This window comes from Electrona antarctica (genome assembly GCF_951216825.1).
Source record: "Electrona antarctica genome assembly, chromosome: 18".
Lineage (NCBI taxonomy): Eukaryota > Metazoa > Chordata > Actinopteri > Myctophiformes > Myctophidae > Electrona > Electrona antarctica.
The window spans coordinates 40448746-40472772 of record NC_136799.1 but is presented as its reverse complement, the minus strand read 5'-3'; the positions used below and the strand labels follow the sequence as shown (position 1 = coordinate 40472772).

Below are 24027 nucleotides of genomic sequence, written 5' to 3'. Positions count from 1 at the left end.
ACTCTAGTATTATTCCCACTTATTTTCTCAGCCAACGGCGAATTCCCTCCAGTGGCGGCGAGCACGACCAGGCTTCCCTGGCCGACCAATCAGAACATCAAGACCACCACCCCGTCCGACGGGGACCCTCTGGAGGACGAGCTCCCGGCCATCATGGATGAATGTGAGTTTGTGCTTGGCTGATCCATTGTTAGAACCGTACTACAAGAGAGGCTCTCTCCACGGTCGAACGGGCAAGAGAGTGTATGTGTGCCGTGTGAGGATCATGTCTTCCACAAGGTGCGTGTGCGTGCGTGTGCGCGTTGAGCTCCCTTTGCTCCTTTGCCACTCCCTTTCAACCTCACATCAAACAAGAACTACAAGCATGCACGTATGTATGCACACACGCGCGTGCGCACACGCATGCACACACACACAGGCAGCCCATTAATGATTCATGCTGCACTCAGCACATGGATGCATGGCATAGAATGCTTTACTTGCAACAAAGTAAGTGTGCCCACTGCCCCCTGCAGGCCTCCCATAGAACCACATGCAAGCCGCATTACAGTGCAGTGCAGAGAGCTCTGTTCTGATGTGTTAAGAAGCAGTGTTGTTTTTGGCAGCAAATATAGATCTTAGTATCTCTTGAATAGTTTTCATTTAGTCTTAGTCACATTTTAGTCATCCGGACTGTTTTAGTGTTTTTGTCGACTAAATGTCATAAGATTTTAGTCGACTAAATCTACAGTTGATTTAGTCGACTAAAATGTATTTTGGCGGGCCTTGATGCCGTCGTAATGACTGATTTTACACTTGCTGAAAATAGCCGATCTACAAGCTCACAACGCGTCACAGCACAACGCGCTGTGAGCTTGTAGATCTGCTATTTTCAGCATGCAACCAAGTGTAAAATGACTTGTCTTTTACTTATACTGGATCTCTTGCCCACTAGTAATTTCCTAACATTTTCTGTCTAGTTTTTATTTGTTGACAAAATTAGTCTTAGTTTTAGTCACCGTAGCTTAGTTTTAATTTAGTTTCCGTTTAGTTTTCATCGACGAAAGCCCTCCAATTTGTCTCCCAGGCAGGACTCAACCGACTCAATATTATATTACATTACAGTAATGACTCAATATGTCTGTACCGTTAGTTCCATTAATGTTAAAGAGAGTTGAGCCAGAAGGCAAAGCTCTCAGTCTACCGAGCAATCTTCGTTCCTACTCTCACCTATGGTCATGAAGTGTGGGCCAAGCCCATGACCGAAAGAATTAGGTTGCGAATACAAGCAGCCGAATTGAGTTTTCTCTGACGGGTGGCTGGCATCTCCCTTAGAGATAGGGTGAGAAGTTCAGTCACATGCAGAGACTCGGAGTAGAGCCGCTGCTCCTTCGCCTGGAAAGAAGCCAGCTTAAGTGGTTCGGGCATCTGGTTAGGATGCCTCTCGGGCGTCTCCCTAGGGAGGTCCTCGAGGCACGTCCCACTGGGAGGAGACCCCGCGGCAGACCAAGGCGCAGATGGAGGGATTACATCGACTCACTGGCCTTGGAACGTCTCGGGATCCCCCAGGAGGAAGTCACTAATGTTGCTCTGGAGAGGGAAGTCTGGAGCTCTCTGGTGGAGCTGTTTCCCCCGCGACCCGACTACGGATAAGCGGTTGAAGATGGATGGATGGATGGAATTTGTCCTTGTTCCCATGAAGCCAAGTCAAGTCTCCAGGTTTTCTTGTATGATTTACTATGGCACATTATGAGTCCCAGCAATACTAGTCTAGGCACAGTTTACTGAGGTTACGTTTAGGAATAAGGTTAGGTATAGGCATCTTTTTTTTTAGTTTATTTTTATTTTATTCAGACGGCAATGGATTAAACGCTCCCAAAAAAAACGTACTGTACGTGGCATCTATAGGGGCTACAGTCGCCCTTCAAAGATAAGGAATAATGCATTGAATTTGACTGTCCACTTCCTGGTTGGTTAGTCATTTGCTGGCGGAAAAAGTGTGGACCAATGACAAAGCTTTTAGGAAGATCTTTGAATGCAGACTACGGCCCCTAGAGGTGTCGCAGAGACTAAATATTTTGGTGTTTAACCCATTGCTGGCTGTCCAAATACTAAAAGAAAAAGAATGTCATTAAAATGTTGATATATTATTAATTATAGCTACTTTAAGGTTAGGAATAAGGTTATGTTTAAGGCACAGTTATACTGACATGAGGTTACGTTCACAAATACCTGGTGTGGCGACCGCTCCGAGGCCGCCGGATTTGACCCGGTACTGCGAGCATGTTTTGGTGGCGAGCGTTCTTGTGTTGCCTCCTGGTCTGGTGGCGTCCAAAGTGAAAACCTGTGCTCTAAAAGCGAATGTTTCCCATTTAAATGAAAAGGTTAAATGCAGAGCACCGTGTTATTGTCTATTCCGTGAGTCACAGCCGGCTGTGTTTCTGAGACGATGATGATGATGATGATGATGCGGACTGGTCTAGACGCTGTTCCTACGCTTTTTCTTTCAGGGAATGTAATTGTGCGTTTGTCAATATCTTGTTTACTCTCCCTGGCAGCCAAACATGGCTTTTTATGACATTTAAAGCCGAAGAAATGCATTTTTGATGCGGGTTCACCTTCTATTTGAGACTTGTTTTGTACACACACACACACACACATGCACACACGCGTGGGTTGCGTGCGCGCACACACTCACACTCACTCACACACACACACACGCACGCACGCGCACACACACACACACACACACACACACACACACACACACACACACACACACACACACACACACACTAGGGGTTCCTCAGAGATACTGCAGAGGGGCCGCCAAATATTTGTGTGATAGGGACTTTATTCATTTATTTTTTACATTAACCACGTGTACCCTCACACTGGTCTAGATGTTCTCTTCCTGATGGAACGTTTGTCCTTCTCATAGACTGTACTAACACAGGGAACGCTGACGTAACCCATTGGTTTCTGTATTGTAGATCCGTTTTGAAGCCACTATTGGGTGGAAAGGCAGCGAGGGCGGAACCATAATGAAAGAATATATGGAAATAAATACAAAATACGCATATGATAATTGAAAGACTTTAAACTAGCGACTGAAAGCATAAAGTATTTATGACAATCTTTACTAAGGTAATAAAATCAAGTGTAAAGTCTTGTCAAATCCCCATTGTAATCTATGACTATCTATATGGTAATTGTTGAGCAGCCAGCAGGAGGGGAAACAGCGACACCTTCAGGGCCATTAATGAGAACTGCAGGAAATGTGGCACTTCCTTGCGTGCTTCATTTTCAAGACGCCATGCTTGCCGCCTGGTCTTGACCAGGGGTTCTCAACATGGGGGTCCCGACCCCTCGGGGGGGTCCCGCATTTATTTTGGGAGGTCCCCAAATTATTAAAAAAGGAAAATAAAAATAATAATGAAATAAAATCTGTTTTGCAACTGAATGGCTGGAAAATGGAAATTTAGAGTTTACATAGTACACATAGTGCATGCATAAACTTTCCTTAATGATTATATCTGGTTTCAATATTTATTTATGATGTATTTTCTCCATTATTAAGGATTTTGTAGTGGTCTATTTGTATTGGGGGTGGGGAGGGGCGGGGGCCAAAAACCTTGAGAAACCCTGGTCAATCTCTGTTCCTACTCTCTCAGGGAATCTAATTGCGTTCGTCAATATCTTGTTTTTTTATGACAATTACGTGTCTTAAACCCAAAGGACATCAGTCTTTGACGCGGGTTCACCTTCCATTTGAGACTTGTTAGCAGCCGCACACACACACACACACACACACACACACACACACACACACACACACACACACACACACACACAGACACACAGTTTATTTCTGTGCCTGGTATTGGACGTCTGTCGTGTCCCTCTGCAGCAGTCTGACGCACAGTGTGGCCTCTCTCTACAGTTTGCCACTAGTAAAGCAGGGACAGCTTGTAACGTGTGTCTGTCTACGACTCGACTTGATATTATTGATTTGCTTGACTTGGCTAACATACTTTCACGCAAAGTTGTTAGTGTGAATTGAACTCTCAGATTGTACAAATGCAACCATCTTTTGGGGTGAAAACAAATCTATAAATTGCTTCTCACATATACTGTACGGTACGGACCGTAATTGGGAACCTGATCTGCCACAAAACACGGCCCATGCAGAAAATAATTTGTGCTGATATTGTATATAGTGGGTGTGAGTGTGTGCGTGTGTTTGTATAGTGGACTGGACACTATATTGCAGGGTTTCTCAAAGTATAGGTCCCAGGGGCGACTGTGGCTCAGGAGGTAGAGCAGGTCGTCCAATGATCCATGGGTCGGCGGCGGTTTGAATCCCGGCTCCTCCTGTCTACATGTCGAAGTGTCCTTGGGCAAGACACTGACTGAACCCCAAATTGCTCCCGATGTGCTGGTTGGTGCCTTGCATGGCTTCCGCTGCAATCGGTGTATGAATGGGTGAATGTAATGCACAATCTATGTAAAGCGCCTTGGATAAAGGCGCTATATAAATGCACCATTTGCCATTTACCATGGCATCCTAGAGTGCCGTGACTTACGTCCGCAGAATACAAACTAATGTTTGGAATGTATCAATATCACTTCAGTTTAACCACCTCTTTACTGTGCTTAATAAAACAGAGCTGAATTGCACTGCACTACACTTTTAAAAATGTACCTGTCTCTTCGCCAAAAATAGCAGATTCCTTGTGACATCTTAGGCGAAAAGATTCTCATGTTTACGTACCATAATATGACATAAATGTAAAGTGCACAATGGATGTAATTCAGGGGTGCCGTGGATGTTTATTTACAGGGGTTTCCTGGGCCAAAAACATCTGAGAACCACTGGTATAATATTATATTGGGACATGAAGATATCACTACAGTACAGTATGTACATCTGCCAGGGCTTTTACCGCCTGCCTTTCAAACGTTAAGACCATAAAAGCCAGCTGGCTCCCATCTTCTCGGAGAGCCATATGGGGGACATGCAGATCATAGTCGCTTTTCAACTCCAGTCAGTTTTTCTTTTTTTTTCCTTTTTTCTTTCCGCCCCAAGACATTAACCCTGCGGGAGCAGAAGGTCGAGGTTGATCTGCCCCCCCGTGACGTTAACATGTCTGCCATTTCAAAAGACACGACGAAGGAGCCCTACGGGTGGTTAACATTCACCGGGCGTCTCTCCAAAAGCATGATGGCCCTGACGGCGGCGGCGGGGGGGGGAGTGGGGGGTTGGCGGGCTCTGATGATGAGGGGTCTCTCAGCCTCTCAGCGGGCCTGTCACTCCAACCAGCCCCCCCCCCCTGACATGTTCAATGATTAACCCCCGGCGACCGTCAAAGTATCCCCTCCCTTCACCCTGAACCCCATGCCTTACTCTCTCTCTCTCTCTCTCTCTCTCTCTCGGCCAGCCGCCACCATATCGAGGCGACCGCCGTTGGGGGGGTTCTCCCGTCGGTTATTATAAAGCACTCCCTTCATCAAGCTGCCTCTCACTGTTGCTATAGACTATAGAGGTATGTGCATATACATAAAGTGAGTGGCAAAATGAGTTCAACGTCGTTTAACGTCGTTCAATGCACTCAGATTTCTGTTTGCATGTATGGGCTGTCAAGGTCAGAAAGTAGTTTTTCCCACTCAGTAGGTGTTCCCGCATAACTTCCGGGTATGATGATGATGTCACATGCATACCCTTTGTTCCCATCATTCTCACTACTGTTCTTTCACTTGTTTGGTGGTGAATCTATTACACCGCCAGGGTGGCAGTGGCTCAGGGGTAGAGTGGCCAGTAGAGCTGCTGGATCTGAACCCCATCAAGGTTCCCAGTTCAATCCCGGGCTCCCCAGAGTTGGTGTCGAAGTGTCTTTGAGCAAGACTCTGAACTCTGAAATGCTCCCTGCAGGTTGGTGCCTTGCATGGTTTCCTCCGCCATCGGTGTATGAATGTGTGTGAATGAATGTAATGCTCGTTATTGCCTCCTGCTGCCTCATTGTGTGCAAATTCAAAACAGGTGGTATGCATGGGCCGTTGAGTGATATTCAACAAGCACTTCCAAACACAAAATACATCACCTGCAAGGAATTTCTGATGTATCTCATAACTATGTCTACAGTGGATTTTTGAGTGGTGCAACCACTCCTATAGACAGCTATGTTTGTGGCTGTGTCCCTGGGTCTGTCCCTGTGTCCCTGGCTGTGTCCGAGCACGGAAATAGCGTTATAGCGTTTGTTCACCACCAAGTGTCACTGTTGCACAGCCTAACACACAGACACACACAGGCCAGGGAGGAGGGCTTGACAAGGCTAGTGCAGTGCAGTGCCACTCACTTCAGACGGGTCTGATTTTATGAAACAAACACTTTGCAGATAGAAAGAGGATAATTCAAGCTTTTCGCACAGCTGCAATGTTGGGGAGTTTGACGTTGTTTAATACAATCAGATTGGACTTTTCTATTTGGATGAATGGGCTGTCAATGGACGGGGCAATTAACACAACTCAGACTTTTTGGGTTAGGGTTGAAAATGGGCAAACATATACTGTAATATAACGGGAAATTGCATTTATAAATTGTGGTCCACTAAAAGTGATGTCGCCAAATATAGTAATTATAATAATGTCACAGCCCAGAGGGCAAACGGCCCCTGGAATAATTGCGATAACAATAGTGGACTCAGGCCCACAATTATCATATGCAGTTCAAAGTGCTTTACATTCACATTTAAAAGTGAAATTAAAAACACTGGTCAAGCGGAAGTAATAAAAGTAAAAAATGTAGTCGAGAGTGAGATTAAAAGTTAAATTAAGAAAGTATAAACTCAGTTAAAAGGAGATTATTCAAAGGGTGTGTGTGTGTGTGTGTGTGTGTGTGTGTGTGTGTGTGTGTGTGTGCGTGTGCGTGTGTGTGTGTGCGTGCGCGTGCGTGCGCGCATTGGAGTGCAATTGTGCATACAATGCGCGTGCGTGCGTGCGCGCATTGGAGTGCAATTGTGCATACAATTGCATAGTATGTGTAGACATCATTTTTTCCCCAACACCTCTATGTTCCTGCTATGAGACATTGACATAGCATCTTGCAGTGTAACAGGTGCAGTCTCAGCTGCCAGATGTGTGTGTGTGTGTGTTGAGTGAGCGAGTGTGCAGCAGGACAGCAGCATGTTAACATTCTCCCAGTGAAAGCAAAACAGAACGGTGGAGGACGCGCTCTCTATGAAGTCCCCCCCCCTCCCCACTTTGTCGAGAAGCAGATTCAATTCAAGGTGTTCCGCTCTCTGCACACACACTGTATTCCTCCCCTCACCATGAAGTCAAACCAATATGCCCCCCCCCCCCCCAAAAAAAAGAAAATAGATGAATAAGGTGGTGCATAGTGATTGAAGCAATTCGATTGCCTTCCTGAAAGTAAGTGGTGGCAGATGCCTGTGTAGTGCCCCTTAATGCTCTCTCTCTCTCTCTCTCGCGTGCGCCACCGTTCTCCGCGACTGGCTGACGTGCGGTCATTTACGTCGCCCGCTAATTAGCCGCACCTCGGAGACGCGAGCTCCATTGTTCACTCATTCGTAAACAACAACGGCTCGTGGCCCATCAGTTAGCTATAGCGTCAGCGGCTTGCGCGCAGCGGAGAGGGACATTAGTCAGTAAGACAGACATGAGACTGATAACGACCGCGCGCCAAGGCAAACGGGCCATTGTAATGAATGGGTCCCGGGGTTCGCTCCGTATATAGGTTTGCATTAAGGATTCAAATCCATTCATGGACGGCCCGGCATTGATCCATCTTTCTTAATGGGGCTGTCTTAAAGGAAGACGACTGTCACGGCGGAAAAGGCGAACACATGCTAGAGAGCGATGTTGCCATGTCTGCTTATTATAAGCGACTTTGGGCTTGTTTTTCTGTAAAGTTGCTTGTAAATATTGGTAGTTGCGTGCCGCATTTTTTTGTGGCTTGTTGCAGTTGCTTACTTGGGCTTGTTGTCTAATATTATATTAACCAGTGGCTTTCAAACATGTCATGTCAAGGACCCCCGAATTAAAATGTATTTGTCCACGGACCCCACCATTTAAACATATGTTGCGTATACCAGATTTGTGTTGTTACAAATATTTCAAAAAAGTATTCAAAATGTGCTCATGTGACTTAGCTCATGTGACTTACTTTCTTTTTAACTTGTTTACATAGACCTGGTTGCTTATTTCTCTCGCAAGATCTGGCAACGCTGCTAGAGAGTAAAGTGGCATCCAGAATCTCATTAAGACATTCTCAGTGCATTTCCTCAGTCTTTTATCTATTTGTATTGCGGTCCGTATACAGAGCATTCCAAGATAAATCAATCGGAAGCAACGTTATATTGTCACATCACAGGTTGATGTAAAGCAGTGGGTGGAATTTGTTTTTCATGTGCGAGCTCCGTCCTTTTTGTTATTGCCAGGAAGAGAATAAGAAAGAGAAGAGTGGGGGGACAGGAAGACAGAGGAATCAAAATCTAAGATATCTATGTACAGTATATACACCTTATAGATCATAAGGTGCGTATTGTTTGGCTGGCACAAAGGTGGTAGCACTTTGGTAGGGCCACAAAGCAGCATCAATTAATGTACAATAGATGTAGATGTTGACAACTAGTGGTGAAACTGCACCTAGAACCTTGCTAATGACATTAAACGGCAGTTTGCAACTTTGGGGTGGACCTTGTCTTCTCGGTCACGGTCGCCGTTTTTCCTAATTCTAATACCCTTATATGTTCGAGTTCTCTTCTAATTCTAATACCCTTATATGTTCGAGTTCTCTTCTAATTCTAATACCCTTATATGTTCGAGTTCTCTTCTAATTCTAATACCCTTATATGTTCGAGTTCTCTTCTAATTCTAATACCCTTATATGTTCGAGTTCTCTTCTAATTCTAATACCCTTATATGTTAGAGTTCTCTTCTAATTCTAATACCCTTATATGTTAGAGTTCTCTTCTAATTCTAATACCCTTATATGTTCGAGTTCTCTTCTAATTCTAATACCCTTATATGTTCGAGTTCTCTTCTAATTCTAATACCCTTATATGTTAGAGTTCTCTTCCAGAAAGAGTTCCAGGGATCATTTGTTGGATGAGTCTAGACTAGTGACATTTTCTATCTCGCTGCTGCTGACAATGTGATGGCAAGAGCTGTCTGACTGACATTAGATAAAACTCGTCCAAATTAAATTGGATGTTCCCCTAAAGCTAATTCCATGCCAAACGGTCGGTGGTAAATGGCTGCCAGGGTTGAGATGCGTGTCTGTCTGTCTGTCTGTCTGTCTGTCTGTCTGTCTGTCTGTCTGTCTGTCTGTCTGTCTGTCTGTCTGTCTGTCTGTCTGTCTGTCTGTCTGTCTGTCTGTCTGTCTGTCTGTCTGTCTGTCTGTCTGTCTGTCCGTCCGTCCGTCCGTCCGTCCGTCCGTCCGTCCGTCCGTCCGTCCGTCCGTCCGTCCGTCCGTCCGTCCGTCCGTCCGTCCGTCCGTCCGTCCGCCCGTCCGCCCGTCCGTCCATTTCTTGAAATATTTTTGAACAATTTTGAAGCATTTTTAAATATTTTAACAAGACACATCTTGAGTACTAAAGACAAGGCGGTGATCCGAGCACTCAAAAAGTTATGGGACCCCCCTCCCGGCCTGGGCCGTGGCTCAGCGCTCCAGGCACCTTGGCCGGTGGCCCGAGTCTGGCAGTGTGCCACGGGCTCGACTCCCGATCTCGACAAGCTTTTCTGCATGTCACCCCCCCCCATCTCTCTCCCCATTTCCTATCAGCCTTTTATAAAATAAAGGCGAAAGCCACAAAAAAACATTTACAAAAAAAAAAGGGACTCCCCTCCCACTTCCCATACTTGCCCTGATGAAGACTCTGTGTGAGTCGAAACATTCTTTTAACTTTTATAAATAAAGTACATCTCATTTTTTTACTTTTTGAGTGCTCGGATCACCGCCTTGTCTTCAGTGCTCCAGTCCCACTGATCTTTGAAGCACCAGCCCTACTTTTCACTGTTACTTTTTGCATCTCCATCGAGCACCTGGTTGATTTTCCTTTTGTCGCAAGACACATCTATAATTGGGTTGTTGGGGGGAGGGGGGGTCCCGGGCACAACACGCACGCACGCACGCACGCACGCACGCACGCACGCACGCACGCACGCACGCACGCACGCACGCACGCACACATTCCAAATAGGGGTCTGTGAGCAAATCCATATTAATGGGGGTCCTTGACATGAAATTGTTAAAAAAGCACATGATTCGCAGTATCCATATAAGTGACAAACAGACCTATACAGACACAAGGATGCTAATGAAACCGACAAGGCAAACTTCACGTTGCTGACAAGGCCCATGGCGTCTGCCATTGGTGTTGTGCTTCCCTGTCATTCTATGCATTAGGAAGGGGCCTGCATGGCATCCCGAGGAGGCTGCAGGTTATTTTTAGATCACACAGCATTCTCTATGAACCTGCCTTTGTTTGGAATACAGAGGAGGAAAAAAAGCAGATCCACTTAAAGGTGTTTCACTCTTCTTCACACCATCTTTTTTCCCCCACCTCGTGATGAAATATAACAAATATTATCGGGCGGAAACTTCATATCTCCATATTTCATACTTTTCTTTCACAGATGAATGCCCTACATTGGTGGTTTTCAACCCTTTGCATATCAAGGTCCATTATTTTGTTTGCCATTTGAGCCACAGACCACCATTTTTATTTAGCCTCTCAAACCCAAAACTTTGAATGTTTTGCTGTGATTGGATAAGATTTTGTCCAAAATGCCATGCTGTATTGATGTGGTACCGGATAGGAGAGACGGGCAAACGTTTAGCAAAATAACAATTCTTCTACATCCTCTAATTGTGTCGACTTCTTGTAAATTAAGTAATGCAGATGTTTAACAATAATTTAGTTTAGGTCCATTTGGTTTCATTTTACGCTCTCGAGTTAAAGATCTATAAGGGTCCATTTGGTTAGGTCCATTTGGTTACCAACTCTCCATTTAGCTCACCTGGAGGCTGGAACCCTCTCAAGGATCACTGGTGGTCCCCGGACCACTGGTTGAAATCCACTGCCCTACATCGTCATAATCGAGAGAGTCACACACAAGAATAACTTTGCGGCATTTAAAAATGTTTTTAAAATGGTTAAAACAAGGAACGGTTTTGCACGTACAAGGTTTCCACCTGACCCTTTTTTTGCTGAAAGACAGAAAGGTTGGCTTCTTAATTGATTGCAAGTGACAGCAGATGTGTTCTATAATGCTTGCGTCGTTCCCCGCGGCTGACTCGAGGTCATTACGTCGCGTAATTAGCTACAGTTCCGAGACGTGAGCAGCTCCATTGTTCACTTGTTTGTACACAGTGGCTTGTGGCGATCAATCATTTACTGTAGCTACAGTATAGCTGTTGCTGCTTTGCGACATTAGTCGCTAAGCCCACAGCAATATATATATAATGCTACATTTTAGCTCCTAGCATAGACAGCAACGCCTGTAATCTGTTAGCGTGTTGAGTAACCACTTGTAGTCAATGCTCATGAATTATTTTCCAGAAAAAGGGTCACATTGTTAGGGACGGGACGAACACCACGTCTTGACCGATAAGAACCACGTTAAGCCCAAACCACATCAAAGGGTCGGGTCGGGACAAAACAGGGTTTTTTTCGTCTATTTGAAAGGATTACGAGGTCGGCAGTCTTTTCAACGGTCCCCCAGTTTAGTGGTTTGAAAAAGGCAGGAGTAAACTGTGGCGATGATCTTAGATTGGCTGTTTTTGCTATTTAAAAAAACAAAAACAAAAGCAAAAGCAAAAAGACGTTTGCCTAACGACATGCCATGAGTAATCTGAAGACTCAACACTTCAGACTCCACCTTAGCCCGCAGCACTTGACCTAGCCTTGCAGTCTTAACACGAGGCCCGCCAGGAACATAGACACGTAGAATAGCTTACCGTGCCACACCCGGAAAAGCCGTTTTAACAGCGATGTATTATTTAATGCATGTTTTAATACGATCGTATCGAAAGCTACCGTTCGTTAGCTCTGTTATGCTTCTGAGCCAATGGCCGCGGCCATTTTGAAGATGCGCGCGCATCCACTTACATTGCCTGCTCTGTTTTCAGACGGCTGTATCTCACAGAAGCGACATTGGAGGGGTCGCTTTGTCCCAGACAAGCGTTTTCAACGGCCTGTAGCAGGCGCTGTGATACTCGCGGTCCACTTTTTCCACCACCGACCGAGAGAACAAGCACCAGTAAGTGTAAAGTAAGTGTTACGCGCGATAAAACCCTGGCAGGATGCGGCGGAGGGATTGAATAATGGTAGCGGTCAAACGGTTAAGATGCCAGCTTCATTTTCCATAGTTTCAATGTACAGATTATTTCTTTGATATGATATTGTTTAGACTGGTTCTTGGTTTACCTGTGATCCTATATTACTGAGGCACTCTCTGTCTCTATGCATTTGATGTATGCGTTTAGCTTGCTTACGGTAAGTCGTTCTGGATAAGGAGAGTCTGCTAAATGCCTGCATTGTAAATTGTAAATTAGGGACGCCAGGTTGAATGTGTGGTTGCAGACGAGAAAGCATAAGTCTATAACGTCTATGTGTGTGTCACATGTGACATGCAGATGGATAATGTGCATTAAGATGCACTCCACCGCTGATCTAGAATCAGATTATTTTGTATTGGGGGCAGTTAGATAGCAAATGTCATCATGCATCACAATCATTTTAAGCACTTTATCCATCTGTGCGTGCGTACATGTTCATGTGGGCGTGGCCTAGTTGCTTCTGCTGTTTTTGTTTTCATTGACCTGGTTTGCTTGTTTCTCTCAGGCAATCTGGCAACACTGGTGCAGGTGGACCAAACTGAGGCCCTTTTTCCACCAGGGTTGAACCGCTTCAGTTATTTTTGCCCTGCCTAATATAGAACCAGTTCAGAGTGTTTCCACTGCAAATTAATTGGTGTCAGAAACCTCAAAGTTGCTTCAGAATGTAGAACGGAACCAGTTCTAGAACCCAAGTTCTTTTGGTGGAACAGGAGCCCGAGGGGAATGTCCCTTATCTGCACCCAGTTCCTCCCAGTGAATGAGAAAATAAATAACATGCCGCAAAAGGTATGCTTTTTTAATACGAAAACGTATCCGGGGTGGATGTAGCCTATAAAGACAGACACTGATAACGGCCAGCAAACAGAACATTGTAATTACAGTAATAGGGCCCGAGGTACGTAAGGTTTGAAATTCATTCATGGACTTCCAGCATTGATCCATCTTTCTAATGGGCTGTCTTAACCCATTTTGGGCCGGGAACCCCTTTTGGTGTTTTAAACATTAGGCCTATGTTATACTTTAGCTATTGAAAAATAGCAGATCTACAAGCTCATAGCGCGGCACCGAGTCAAATCTTTTCTTCTGGGGAGGTCCCTGGAACAACATATTTTCAGATGGGGGTCGGCGGCATATTACATAACATTTTTGGGGTCCTTGACATGAAATATTGAGAACCACTGATATAGAAACATGAGGATTTTCAGAAAAAAATACCACCCAGCCACCCACACACATAGTCACTTAAGGAAGTGGTTGCACCACTTAAAAATCTGCATTACTTAATTTACAAGAAGTCTACACAATTATAGAATGTAGAAGAATTGTTATTTTGACCATTTGCCTGCTGTCTCTCATTGCGGACAAAATCTTATCCAACGACAACAAAATATTCTAAGTTTTGCGTCTGAGAGGCAAAATCTCATTATGGCTCAAATGCCGAAATAAATAATGGACCTTGTTGTGAAAAGGGTTCAAAACCACTGTGATAGAGAATAAAGTGGCATCCAGAATCTCATTGACATCCTCAGTGTATTAACTCAGCCGAAGGTATCAGTATTCAGCACTAGTTGTAAAATTCATTTCTGGGCACTCTCAATAACTTACTGATTCTATAGTTGCACCTATAAATGTAAAGTGGTGGAAAGTAACTATGTATAAGTACTGTACTTTTGAGTTATTTGTACTTGTGTATTTCCAATACTTTTACTTCTACTCCACTACATCATGTTTATGTTCTTCATGAGGATCATGCCAAACAGCGCTGAAACCACCCTTACTCCAATTGGCCAAAGGGGGGTGCTATAGCAATCATTTCAAAATGAAAACTTTGAACATGCAGGCTTAACTCAGTGCCTCGTTTTGGCCAAAAGCCATGGATCTTGTTTACACATGTGCCTTGACTCATGCGGAACACATCTGTCACTTTGACCAGTAAGCTCCGCCCTCAGATTTTCCACCATTTTGAGCAGTTTGAAAAATGCTTAAACTTGATTTTCTGCCGGGATTTTTGAGCACTCTGCGTGAAATGTTCTACACACAATCTATGGACCATTATCTGAAATCCCAGTTGAAGAGAAGTTTGTACAGTACGTTAGTTTGCATGTTCTCCCCGTGTCCCCTAGGGTAGGTACCCTCACAAAAACATGCAGTAATCCTGGTCTCTAAACTACCTCCCCCTGGCCAGCTGGGGCGCCTGATGGAGGGGAAAGGAACTGATCGGAATAACGTGTTCCTTCCACGTGCTATACGTCCGGCCGGGGAAACTCTCCCCTGCCAGGTGAAAAGAAGCAGCTTGGACTCATGCATAGAAGGAGTCAGTCCGCTGCCCCCCCAGGTTGGCAGAGGAAGTTGCAAAATCGTGGGATAAAAATTAATAATAATACAAAAAAATGTATACAAACAATATAGCTGCAAGCAGCAATCACAGGCACTTTGAACAGACATAACTCATGCCTCGTCTGTCTGTCTGTCTGTCTCTATTGCTTGATCCCGTCTTAATCACTGCTTGCAGCTATATTTTTACATTTTAAATGGGACATTATGCATAATGAGTACATTTACCTTTGGTAAATGTACTACTTTACGTACATTTTGATACCAATACCTTTGTAGCACTGTTGACGTCGAGAAGTAAATAACTGATAAAACCCGGCCGAATTAAATTGGATGTTCCCTTGGAACATGAAACCATAAAACGGTGCCTGTGTGATGACTGCAAGGGCTGGTGTGTAGACTTCTCCCCAAACATATCCATCTATATTATGTGTGCGTGTGTGTGTGTGTGTCCATCCCCCATTAGACATGTCTGACACACGGTCTAGGACTAGGTGATGGAACGGGACTACCTTTATTGCAGAGCGTGTGCGTGCGTGCGTGCGTGCGTGCGTGCGTGCGTGCGTGCGTGCGTGCGTGCGTGCGGCTATTTTCATTATACTTTTGTGCGACACTCTTATGCAAGCAAAGCAGGGAGTTCATTTAGGGGAAAACACAAGTTTAAATTATGGAGATACAAGGTCTTTTCGCCTGGCTTAAGGTCACGTCGGCTGATTTGTGTGTGTTCCCCACCGGTGCCTTTCATTAGGGCTGTGTTGCACCCCTGGGAACACATCTTAATATATGAAAACAACAAAGCATAGGGGCCAGATTGATAGAGCAGCACGGAGCATATATATTGTTTAGTCCGGGTTAGTGCTCGCCAAAGAGAACCTCATTATATCCTGTGTGTGTGTGTGTGTGTGTGTGTGTGTGTGTGTGTGTGTGTGTGTGTGTGTGTGTGTGTGTGTGTGTGTGTGTGTGTGTGTGTGTGTGTGTGTGTGTGTGTGTGTGTGTGTGTGTGTGTGTGTGTGTGTGTGTGTGTGTGTGTGTGTGTGTGTGTGTGTGTGTGAGAGGACCAAATGTTCCCACAAGTATAGCATATTTTCATAGACGTAGTTTCTTGTTTCTCTTGAAAGCCAAACAGTGGCTGCTACCTCCATGGGCTATTGAATCCTGGAGCATAAGCATGTTGAATGCAGTAAGGATTTACATTTGGCCAGCCCTTGGCTTCCGTGCAGAGAGGCCCATTCTATTCCAGTGATGGATTTGTCCCCATGCGCTCTTGAGGCTCTTAACTTGTTGCTTCTGGTGAGAACATTGACTTGACTGATGTTTACTCTATTTACCCTGGGCTTGGATGAGGGCCAACTATTAGATTCTCTCCCTCAACAACTGCTTGTGACCGCCGTGGGAGATCTGGGGGTGAACTCGGTCAAAGTCCTCAGTACAGCTCTCTTGAGAAGCGTCTGCTGGAGACCACGCATTTCAACTTCCAAAAAAAGCAGTGTTTGTAACACTAACCCATGAAGACACATAATGTGTGAACAGAAGTTATAGTTCGCCTTTTGGCTGTTGTGTTAAATGTAGGGTTAGTGATTTTTGTGTGGTTAAAACAAAAGGTTTTTTTGTTAAAAGGTTATCACTATAGTAATCATTGCTATAGACTCTATAGCAATGATTACAATCAGTCAGAATCAGAATATAATATACAAACACTCAATAGTATTTGTTCAATAACATGGGTCATTTATCAGCTTATTTTTTGAGTGGTGCAACCACTCCAAGGAACAGCAATGGCCGTGTTCACCTATGTGTTCACCTATGTGACGTTAATGTGACTATGAGCACCAGTATGACTGAGTACCAGTAGGGGCGCTGTTGTGCCAGAAACAGAGAGAGATAGTGCTGCACTGTTGCCTGCTAATGAGAGAGAGAGAGAGAGGAGGGGGGGGAGAGGGGAGTTGCACCACTCAGTTCACACGGGTGTGATTTTTTTATAGTGTTCCAGTTCCAATTTTGTCTGCTCATTTCTTACAATTTCACTTGTTTAACATGTATCCTGATTCATGACCGAGTTCTCTATCCTGATTGGATCAAATCGGTATCCCGTCCTGCATTTTCTGTATAATAAAAAGCTGGGGAGCCACAGAGACTCCTGTTACTGAACAAACACTAGTCTAGAGCAATGAGTAGTATATCACAATCTAGAGCTTTTTAACACTTATTTTAACCAAAGAACATCGCTTACCCTACCTTTAAGCCATTTAGACCGTAGTACACGTGGAGCCGTCCTAGCTACCGGTAATTCAACCGATGGATTGCGAGGACGTGGACACACGTCCTAGTGCATTTTCATTGATATCAAACGAGAAAAAAATATTCAGATTTATTTTCTTTTTTGGGCGGGTTGTTGGCCTCTCCTTCTGCACCATACTCCTTGCTGTTCGCGCACGCGCTCTGCCGTTCACTTCCCTGTTTACCGCTCAGAAAGAAAGGCTCGTATCTCCTAATCTAGGGAGAGCTCTCCGTGGTTTTGACCAGATGGATATACTAAGCTCTTCAGTTCTGACTTCAACATGCCTCTCGTTTAAAATATGAACGCGAGGGATTATCCAGCGACTTTATCGTAATCATAGCGAGGTAAGCAAGCGACATCATTCATCCCGGTTTTTGTACGGAACGGAAGGGCGGGGCACGCCGAGCTGCTATTGTGAAAGAAATCCCGGCGCTGATTGTGTTAAGCGGTCAGATTTGGGGCGGCAGAGGCTCAGGAGGTGGAGCGAACCCGGAAGGTATCCCAGTTTGATCCCCGCCGGGCCCGCAGCCAAATATTCTATATGAATTTGGTGGTCCGTGCAGGCACGAAAACATTTGAGAACCGCTGCTCTGTAACACACGCTCCACCGGGCCTCTACACTCCCACGTATAGACGCTCCACCGGGCCTGTACACTCCCACGTATAGACGCTCCACCGGGCCTGTACACTCCCACGTATAGACGCTCCACCGGGCCTGTACACTCCCACGTATAGACGCTCCACCGGGCCTCTACACTCCCACGTATAGACGCTCCACCGGGCCTCTACACTCCCACGTATAGACGCTCCACCGGGCCTGTACACTCCCACGTATAGACGCCGCCGGGCCTGCACACTCCCACGTATAGACGCCGCCGCCGGCGGCGCTGTGAGGATCGTGTGTTCTTTGATTTCTCCATCGCTTTCCACACCACGACGCAGCAGCTGCTCCATCTGTTGAGACGAGCCGGGAGTGAGAGATACAGCCTGGGAGGCACTCTGCATGGTGTCCTGGATTACCCGCCACAACGACATAACCAGTACATCACACAGACACCGCGTGTCTCAGAGGCAAGTGGTGAGTAATGCTATAGGACCCCCCCCCCCCCCCCCTGGTCCCCCTCTCCTCCTGAGTCATCCCCTCCTGAGTCATCGCGCCGCATAAGTGGCGTTGCCTGCAGCTCAGCATTGGTAGGTGGCGTTGGCGGCACATCACCTCAACAACGGCGAAACAAAAAGGGAATATGCATGGGCTCTATATGCATAGGAGGAGACAACCTCCCACGCCGGCAATGGACCGCACTGAACCGCCTACGTACGAACTGGGGTCGGTCGCTTTAAGGCATCGATGCAGAAGTGGGGCATGGCGCTGATGGCGGACAGTGCGGCGTGCGAGTGCGGTGACCCTGAGCAGACTGCCGACCATATCACCACCTGCCCTCGACATGCAGACCACGCACATAAATGTGCGTGGGGAGAAATCAATTAACAACTAAATTGAAGGTTCTGTTGCATTCTGGTCAAACAAGAGTCAGAGTGCTGATATTGTGCATGTACAGTGGACTCACTGGGGAAAAAAACTGGGGGGGGAGGGGTTCTAAATGTTCATAAATGGCCCCTTACGGGTATGTAACTCTGAGAGTGTACAAGTTGGACATGTGTACTGTGCACACACTGAGTCATTGAGATTAAAACAGTTTGAGAACCACTGTGCTACACTAAATGCATCAGAGCCTTCATTAGAATCATTGGTAACACCTGTGAAGGAAGTAAGAAAGAGGCTCAATTTCTATGCTATTGTGGTGGTGTATCTAGTAGAGGCAGCATTTCCTAAACCTTTTAGCTCAAGACCCAGAAAATAAATGAGAAGTTTTGCTTTTCGCCGCGTTGAGCATGTAGCTATTTTCATTATATTTTTTGTTTTCTAATTGGAATTTCTTAGATTTTTCATTGATTTCTTCATGAAATTACTGATAATAATTATTGAATTTGTTTCGAATTCATGAAAATATTTGCTTTGTTTACATTGTAAAGCAGTGGTTTATTGTAGCAGTGGTTCTTAATGTGGGGTCTGGGGACCCCCAGGGGTCCTTGAGGAGTTATGGGTCTGTAACTCTGATTTAAATTCACACTGAGGATTTTAAAACAGTTCAATCCAATAAGGATCTGTGACCTAATGCCATATCGTCTCTGTCGGGTGGAAACCTCACATGCCAAACTGTTATTTTTCAGCCTTCAAGTTCAAAAACGGAATAATCCACCGAGCGGAGTCACCACTTCCATTTTTGTAATCTTCTGCGACACCATCACATCACCAACTCAACTACTGCTCTACAGGTCAGAGGACCGCATTACACCTTGAGTTACCAGTAAACTGGGTGATATTTGGCCAAAAGGTGTATTTTTGATGCGAGGTGGGGGGCTCAGAGTGTTCCCACTAGGGAAAGTAGGCTTTCAACTCCACAAAACCGCCTTTGTATTGGTGAGCAGCGAAAGTGTATCCTACTTGTTATCTTTACTGATGTCGACCGGCTGCGTGTGATGTCGACCGGCTGCGTGTGATGCGTGCGCAGAGGCTTGAAACAAAGTCACATATAGCGTTAAGGAGAAGTCCTTCTAACGCTGTGGATCAGAGCTAGAAACGAAGGCTCTACATCTACGCCATCATCTCGGTAGGGACAACAGAAATGTGCGTGAGGAGAAATCAATTAACAACTAAATTGGGAGGGGGGGGGGGGAATAATGTAAAAAAGAATTGGCTACAAGAGGGTTATTATAATCTAGGATAGATGGAGCACTTGTTTTATGCTCTGATGAAGGCTCATAGCCGAAACGTGTAGCCTAAGCGTTCGTTTTTGTTGGTGTGTGCCAATAAAAAAGTGGAAATGTGAGTACTTGGTCCTCAATTCCTTCCTTTAAGCACTTGTTTTGGTGCACTTTTGTTTTATGTATGTGCTGTATGTGTTACTGTCATATGTTTAGTATTGTACATTTGTATAAGCAGCTTGTTAGTATGTGTGCACAGACTTTGTCCTACACAAACATTACATTCCCATTGACAATGATTCCCCTCACTTCACTGTGTGTGTGTGTGTGTGTGTGTGTGTGTGTGTGTGGTGTGTGTGTGTGTGTGTGTGTGTGTGTGTGTGTGTGCGCGCGTGTGCGTGTGCGTGCGTGCGTGCGCGCGTGCGCTCACGCTTGCATCATACCAGAGTGAAATAACAAATGACAGTCCGGAGGTTTGATCCGTGCACAAAATCATTACATTTCTATTTGTCTCATTCATTTCACTTCATCCAAAGCAGTGAGCAGCCATGCATAGACAGTGTAGTGGCTCAGTAATCTGGGATCGAAGGTAAACCGAGATACAAACGTTTCTGTTGTCAGAACTCTGTGATTTCTCCCCCTGCGTCAGGGATAAAAAGAAAAGTCCTCACGACAGGATAACGGGGTGACAAACATTTTCTCCTAATTACCTGCATAATCCCGCATGGCTGTCTGTGCTAATTGGAGTTCTTTTGCACCCTAATTAACATCAGATTAGTCTTGTCAGATGGACGTGGAAGGATTTAAACGCTGAGTTGCTAAATCCAGATTTAAGGCCTACTGTGTATAGCAGAGAGGAAGACGCGCGCTCTCTCTCTCTCTCTCTCTCTCTCTCTCTCTCTCTCTCTCTCTCTCTCTAAGGGACCAACATATAAATGGATAAAATGGGGTTTACTCCTCAGTTGAAACGGTATTTAGATATTTGATATAAATGTTATCACACTGTCCTGGGCCGTGGCTCAGTGGTCCAGGCACCTTGGCTGGTAATCCAGTCTGGCAGTGTGCCGCGGGTTCGACTCCCGATCCCGACGGCCTTTACTGCATGTCTTCCCCCCATCTCTCTCCCCATTTCCTGTCAGCCTACTGTCTGTCCCTCCATAAAAATATAAAATAAAGGCGAAAGCCACAAAAAAAAAACATTACATTTTTTTTTATCACACTCGTCACCCCCTTCCGTCCAGAACCGTCCATGGTTCTGGTAACTGATATTGTCCTAATGTGTGAGGGACTGTTTTCACAATAAAGAATAAGGAAGCTCTACCGCTGCCGTTAAATGCACTCGCTGTCCCTCTCTCTGTGCCTGTACCCTTCAACAACAATGATGACTATAGCACTGTATTTCCCTGCTAATTACATGAAGGTATTGCTGAACAAGCACCCGATTTTGCTGTTTAAGGCTTGTTAATGGGTTTGTCCGGGCGCCAACCACTTCCCAGTGAACCTAGAACTAAGAAAGCTGAACGCAGTGCTGTGCATCAATTCTCAGATCGCTGCGCTGGCTTTCCAGTGTCACAGAACAGTGATTTTTTTAATTTTGTTTATTTCTATAGTCTGTCATCATCTTTAAATCAGTTTAGTTATCATGCCACGCATGCAGTAGTTGGAGCAAACTTCCAGTGGGATCTGGGAGCTTGAACCTACTCTATTTTAACCCATTTAGGCCTGACGTCGAAATTTAAAAAAAATCTTCTAACAATTTTCCTCCCAGAAGCAAAGATTTGAGTTAAAACCGTTCGCTCTGAAAGAATATATATATATTCAAAGATTTGCACTATATTTTCACAATTTTTCAAAAATAACAGACCTATAAGCTCGTGGCGCGGCACTCGGTGCCGCGCTACGAGCTTGTAGATCTTCTATTTTTCAATAGCTAAAGTATAACATAATGCTTAAAATACCAAAAGGGTTTCCCGCCCCAAAATGGGTTAAAATGCCAGGCACGGTGGCGCCAGGGTTGGCTCCAGGGACGGCTTTAGCCCCCCTAAGGCCCTCCTCCCCACGAACCCAATGGACTGACTTGTATGTGATTCATTAGCCCCTGCTCTAAATAGCCAGCCCCCCACAGTCCCCCCTCCAGTCATAATTTTCGGGAGCTGACGCTGTGTGGCTCGGCCGGTATAGCGCTGTCGCCTCGGGACATCGTTACAGTGTGAAGTGTGCAGAGGTCAGAGGCCACCATCAGCACCCTGAACACTCGCCACCATACTGCCCCCAAAAACCAACATCTTGAGAGATCAATAGCACTGTAGAATAGTACTGTATCTATATTGCACTTTTGGATGCATCAGCACTTTTTTTTTGTAACCAATGTTGTGCTCTCGCTCTACTTTTTAATGTTTTTTTTTTATAAATGCTGTGTTATCGTGTTAAAAAATCTGGTTATTGGTCTAATACACAGATTTTTTTAAAAAAAGGCTAAAACACAGGCAACAATACCATCTAGGCAAAAGCCTAGAGCTCTATATATCTCCTTTTAACCCATTCAGGCCTGACGTCGAAATTAAAAAAAAAAAGTTTTCTAAATCATGACAATTTTCGGAAAGATTTGAGGCACATTTTAACGATTTTTCAAAAATAGCAGACCTACAAGCTCATAGAGCGCCACTCGGTGGCGCGCTATGAGCTTGTAGATCTGCTATTTTTCAATAGCTAAATTATAACAATGTTTAAAACACCAAAAGGGGTTCCCGCCCAAAATGGGTTAATGGTTAATGTGGTTAAACGCTAACGTGACATGGATGCGTTCCAGGTCTCAATGGATTAAAAGCCCCAACGGGACCGGCGGTCGGGCAGGGCATTCCACAGCCGAGGAGCGGCTGCCCCCATGGCGCAGAGTTTCGTCATTTTGATTTTTGAGTGAGTTTTGGAGTGAGTTAGCAGAGCGGAGGGAACGGGTTGCGGTTGGGGATTTGATGAGCTCCTTTAGATGGGGGGGGGGGGGAGGGGGTGCGGAGCATTGCTGTGGATGCACTGATGCGTAAGGAGGGAGACTGTACTTCTATTGTGAAGGAGACTGGAAGCCGCAGTGTATGGAGTATGGGTGGGTGTGATGTGTTCACGTCAGGCTTCTAGCAGCACTGTTCCGAATGTACTGGAGCTTCTGGAGGCTCTTGCTAGAGATCCCGATGAGAAGTGCGTTGTTGCCAGTAGTCGAGCCTTGAGGGGACGAAGGCGTGAAACACGTTTTTTTGGCATCTGGCAGTGGCAGGGTGAGTGTGGGACCCTGACTGGCTATGTTCCATCTGGCAGTGGCAGGGTGAGTGTGGGACCCTGACTGGCTATGTTCCATCTGGCAGTGGCAGGGTGAGTGTGGGACCCTGACTGGCTATGTTCAGTGGCAGGGTGAGTGTGGGACCCTGACTGGCTATGTTCCCTGGCAGTGGCAGGGTGAGTGTGGGACCCTGACTGGCTATGTTCCCATCTGGCAGTGGCAGGGTGAGTGTGGGACCCTGACTGGCAGTGGCAGGGTGAGTGTGGGACCCTGACTGGCTATGTTCCCGAGGTGGAAGACATCTGGCAGTGGCAGGGTGAGTGTGGGACCCTGACTGGCTATGTTCCCGAGGTGGAAGAAGTTTTGCACTATAGGTTGCGTGTTTTATGTGGGAATCAAAAGTCACGTGGCGGTCCATTCTTACACCCAGGCTGGTGACTACAGTGACTACAGGTGAAATTCATCTGTATGCCCTATATTATTATCTATTGTGGAAGTGACAATAAAAACAGACTCTTGACTCTGATGTGTGTATTTCTTCCTCAGCCACAAAGTGGATATTCCACACGTGCGGGGCGGTGGGCCCGGAGGGTCCCACGCCGTCCCAGTGCAGCAACTCCTACCGCAGCAAGAACGTCAACGTGACGGTGGGCACCAGAGGACCCCTCAAAGGCATCCAGGTGTGGAGGGTTCCAGAGACCGCCATCTACAGGTAACAATAACTTAAAATTGCAGATAACCTCACAACGCATCATGTTGCAATGTGTCGTGAGCTTTATAGAGAGTACCGAAGGCCTAAGATTACAATTTAGAATTTAGCAGACGCTCTTAATCCACAGCGATTTACAGTAAGCAAGAACAACACAAGGTAATACATCAAATACATAGAAATAGTCATCAATGATCGTAAGCAAGCTAAGAACCTAACATCTGTCTAACAGTAGAATATCTGTACAATGAAAATATGAGTATACACTATAGAGTGCTATATGTCTACGTAAAATGCTATCTAAGGTACATCAGTTTAGCCTTTGCATA

At 45.5% G+C, this 24027-nt stretch overlaps 1 protein-coding gene across 1 annotated transcript in view; it reads left to right on the top strand.

The window, feature by feature from the left end:
• Positions 1-24027, top strand: part of alk (ALK receptor tyrosine kinase) — a 794509-nt gene that overhangs the window by 706623 nt on the left and 63859 nt on the right. Inside the window, exons 11-12 of the mRNA XM_079527540.1 lie at positions 32-163; positions 23536-23701. Coding sequence (XP_079383666.1) covers positions 32-163; positions 23536-23701 — 298 coding nt within the window. The remainder of the gene's footprint in view (positions 1-31; positions 164-23535; positions 23702-24027) is intronic.